Source organism: Plasmodium gallinaceum (assembly GCF_900005855.1).
Source record: "Plasmodium gallinaceum strain 8A genome assembly, contig: PGAL8A_v1_141, whole genome shotgun sequence".
NCBI lineage: Eukaryota > Apicomplexa > Aconoidasida > Haemosporida > Plasmodiidae > Plasmodium > Plasmodium gallinaceum.
Genome location: NW_021628302.1, coordinates 469,492 through 473,343, shown reverse-complemented (window position 1 = coordinate 473,343; position 3,852 = coordinate 469,492). Strand labels below are relative to the sequence as shown.

The 3,852-nt window shown below is 15.5% G+C and overlaps 2 protein-coding genes across 2 annotated transcripts in view; one reads left to right on the top strand and one right to left on the bottom strand.

The window, feature by feature from the left end:
* Positions 1 to 925: 925 nt before the first annotated feature.
* Positions 926 to 2,464, bottom strand: PGAL8A_00484000 (conserved Plasmodium protein, unknown function; the record flags this gene model as incomplete). Its single annotated transcript, XM_028673629.1, has 1 exon — positions 926 to 2,464. The coding sequence occupies one exon, from the start codon at positions 2,462 to 2,464 to the stop codon at positions 926 to 928; it is 1,539 nt and encodes a 512-aa protein (XP_028530063.1).
* A 515-nt stretch (positions 2,465 to 2,979) lies between these two features.
* The window catches only part of PGAL8A_00483900 (RAP protein, putative), a gene marked incomplete at both ends in the record, with an annotated part of 2,941 nt that continues 2,068 nt past the window's right edge, over positions 2,980 to 3,852 (top strand). Inside the window, one exon of the mRNA XM_028673628.1 lies at positions 2,980 to 3,582. Within this exon, the coding sequence (XP_028530062.1) occupies positions 2,980 to 3,582 (603 nt within the window). The remainder of the gene's footprint in view (positions 3,583 to 3,852) is intronic.

The following is a 3,852-nucleotide window of genomic DNA, read 5'->3' as shown; positions in this document are numbered from 1 at the left end:
TTTTTTTTTTTTTTTTTTTTTTTTTTTTTATCGTAAAATTTATGGATATCTTTTATAAGTCATGAAATTTATTATATTATCTTTATAAAATAATAAAAATTTATTACTATATATTTTTTTTTTTTTTTTATATCTTTTTTTTTAATGCACCTTGACTTTTTTTTAATATTTTTTTTAATACACTATAGAGATCTTATATCCCCAAAAAAAAAAAAAAAAAAAAAATAATAGTATATATATATGTAAAATATTATCTTTTTTATATGTGAAAAAATAATTAAAAGATGGATTTTTCAATGTAGGAGAAGTTTTATTATATATCTTTTTCTTTAAATTCTTAATATTAATTTTAATATAAATAAAAAGAAAAAGAAAATGTGATACTAAAAAGTATTTTAAAAAAAGATACGGTAAAAAAAAAATTTTGAAAGAATTATAAATGATAATATCCATATAAACAAAAATTTTAAGAGATAAAATTTTATAAAATAAAATTATTACATAATGATATTTAATATAAAATATTTCAAAAAAAGCTTAGGAGACGTGTAAAGAAAAAAAATAATAATAAAAATAAACATCTTTTTTAATAGTTTTGTTTTAATAAGAATAAAATATTTTAAAAAATCCTAGAATATTAAAAAAAAAGTAATATTTTTTTTTTTTTTTTTATTTATAATTTTTGTTATTTTTCTAAAACTATAGATGCTTATATGTTAAGATAAAAATATATTATTTATATTTTTTAGTAAATTTGTAGTAATTAAAAAAAAAAAAAAAAAAATTTTTTAGTAAATAAATATTTTTAAAAAAAAATAATAAAATTTCTAAATAACCACATAAAAAAAAAAAAAAAAGAAATATTAAGGAAAATATTATAGTTTTTTTTTTTTTTTTAATTATAATTTTAAAATAAAAATAATTTTTAATTTTTTTTTAATCGCATGTTTAATGGTTTTTGTGTAGTTAATGATTGTATATAGGTTAATCCTTTATTATAGGTTTCTTTTCTAGTTTTTGTTTTTTTTAGCATATCTTTTGAATATATAATAGGTAGTGACTTATCAAATAAATTTTCATAGTGATCACTGGAATTCATATTATTCCATACTTCAATTAATGTGTTTATTGCCTTTATTTTACTTTTATGATCCCAATATTTAGATCTCTCTAATACTTTAATTGCATGTATAACGTTATCCCTATATTTAATATCTTTTGGTAATGAATGTGATACACATTGTAAATTTGGATATCTCATATAACTTAATTCTTCATCTTCAATATTTAAAGGTTTGTTATTTTTTATACCTCCAACATATTTTTTTCTCATGTTTGTTTTAAATGATTTTAAATTTTCAAATGGATAATTATCAAAGTGATATTTTTTATTTTCTGGTAAAATTTTTAATACCTCATTTATAATATCTCGTTTTTCATTATTCATTTCATCATACATTTCAGCATTAGTTTTTTTTTCATCATTTTTCATTTTCATTGTTTTTTTTTTTTTAATTTCATTTTCTTCATTCATTTTTAGATTAACTGATGAGTTTTTATCCTTTTGTTGTTTTTTCTCATTTATAAGAAAGCTTAAAATGTTTAATGATGTATTTATACTTTCATTAAATTTCTCTTTTAAATTATAATTATAATGAATATCACCTCGAAATGAAACTAAGGGTTCATATATTTCTACAGGAACATTTGCACTATTTATTTTTAAAATATTCAAACTAACTTTTTTATTTATATAATTTTCTATTAATGTTTCCTCATATGGATTTTTTACATATTTATGAAGTATAAAATTAAATAAAGAATTTTTAAATAGCATATACGGGTTTTTATGAACAGCAAATTCATTTATTAATGTTGGTTTTATTTTTTCTAAAATATTTTGCCTTATTGAATTAATCATTAAATATATAAAATCATTTGTTATTTTATGTTTTGTCATATATTGATCATTTAATAATGTAAATGATTTGCTATATATATATGATTTATACAAATCTTCAACAAGAGTATATCTTTCTATATCTTCTAATTCTTTTTCTTTATTTGTACAAAAGTTATCTTCATATTCATTGTCTGTTATTAGACTATTATTTACTCTCTTTTTTATTTTTCTTTGTTGCAAATAAGCAGGTTTTCTCAACTTTAATATTTTTAGTTTCCTTTTGTTCTCATATTCATCTTGTATTTCTTTTTCTTGTTCTTTCAGAAAAGAGAAATCATATATTTCACTTACGTCTTTTTCATTAATATTCAATATATGGCTATTTATTAATTTAATTCTGTCTTCCTTTCTAAGATTTTTATATTTCTCTTGTAACAATTTAATAATATTTTCGTGATCATTTTTTGGTAGTGTGTTAACTTTTCTTTTTGTCCATATATATGTAAGTAAATCTTTTTTTTTACGTATTCTTAAAATGTTGTTAATATTATTTGTTATCATTATAGAATTTTATTATTTATATGTGATAATAAATTTCTCTTATTCTTTGTTTTTTTCTTATTTTATATCTCTTATAAAATATATTCATTTTTTTATAACTTATTTTACATATTTTAACAAATAATAAAAAAAAAAAAAAAAAAAAACAAAAAAATTAAAACAAAATTTATATGTATTTTAAAAACAAATTGTAAAAAATAAAATACATTAAAAAAAATGAAAAGTTAAAAAAAAAAATAAAAATAAATGAGAATATAATTTCATAAAAAAAATATATATATATATATATGTATATATGTATATATGTTTATATTATTTTATAAAAGAAAATATAAACAGGAATAAAAAAATTTTAAAAATATAAATTTTTTATTTGAATTATTTTTTTTCATGTGTTTAAAAGAATTTATATTTTTTTTAGTTTTCTAATTTTTTTTTTTTTTTTTTTTTTATTTTATATAAGAAATATAAAATAAAAAAAAATAATTAAAACAAATAAATAAAATTATCAAAATATGATTATAAAAATCATAGATAGTTTAATTAAAAAAAGTTCTAATTCATTTTTTAGAAGATGTTTAGCTTGTTATAACCACAAAGTGATTAATATGCCTAAAAATGATCAAATTATATCAAACAATTTTAATATTGAAGACGAAATGGATAAAGATAAATTAATATATTTAATAAAAAACATACAAATTATTAATTTAAAAGATAAAAATATTTTGAATAATATAAGTAATCTATTAAAAAAATATATAAATGATTATAATATAGAAGAAATATATCTAATTATACATAGTTTTTGTAAATTAAATTTTACAAAACATTCTTTATATACTAATTTTGTAAAAATTATTATGAATAAAAAACCACTCATGAATACTAGAATGTTAACACAAATATTAATCGATTTACATAAATTGTCTTCATTAGATATTAATGTTTTAACATTTTTTACTGAACATTATATTAAAGGTTCTATAAATAAATTTTCTTTATTTGATTTATCCATGATTTTGTTTATTTATAATAAATATAATTATAATGATTTTATAACAATTAATACCATATGTGAAATAATTAAAGAATACTTTTTACCAATTATAAATGAAGTAAGAAATAAAAACTTTCGAAAAAATTTATAGTTAACAAAATTTTATATTATATATTTACACATTAATAAAATTCCCCTTAATAAACCTTTTTTGTTTGTTTACTAAATATGCATAAATGTATAGTGATAAGAAATATTTTATCTACTTATTATATGGATTTTAATACAAAACCAAATAAAAATATGCTTATATAATACTTACCTTATAAAAGATTGCCACCATTATTACTATAATAATTTTTTTTTTTTTTTTTTTTTTTTTTTTTTA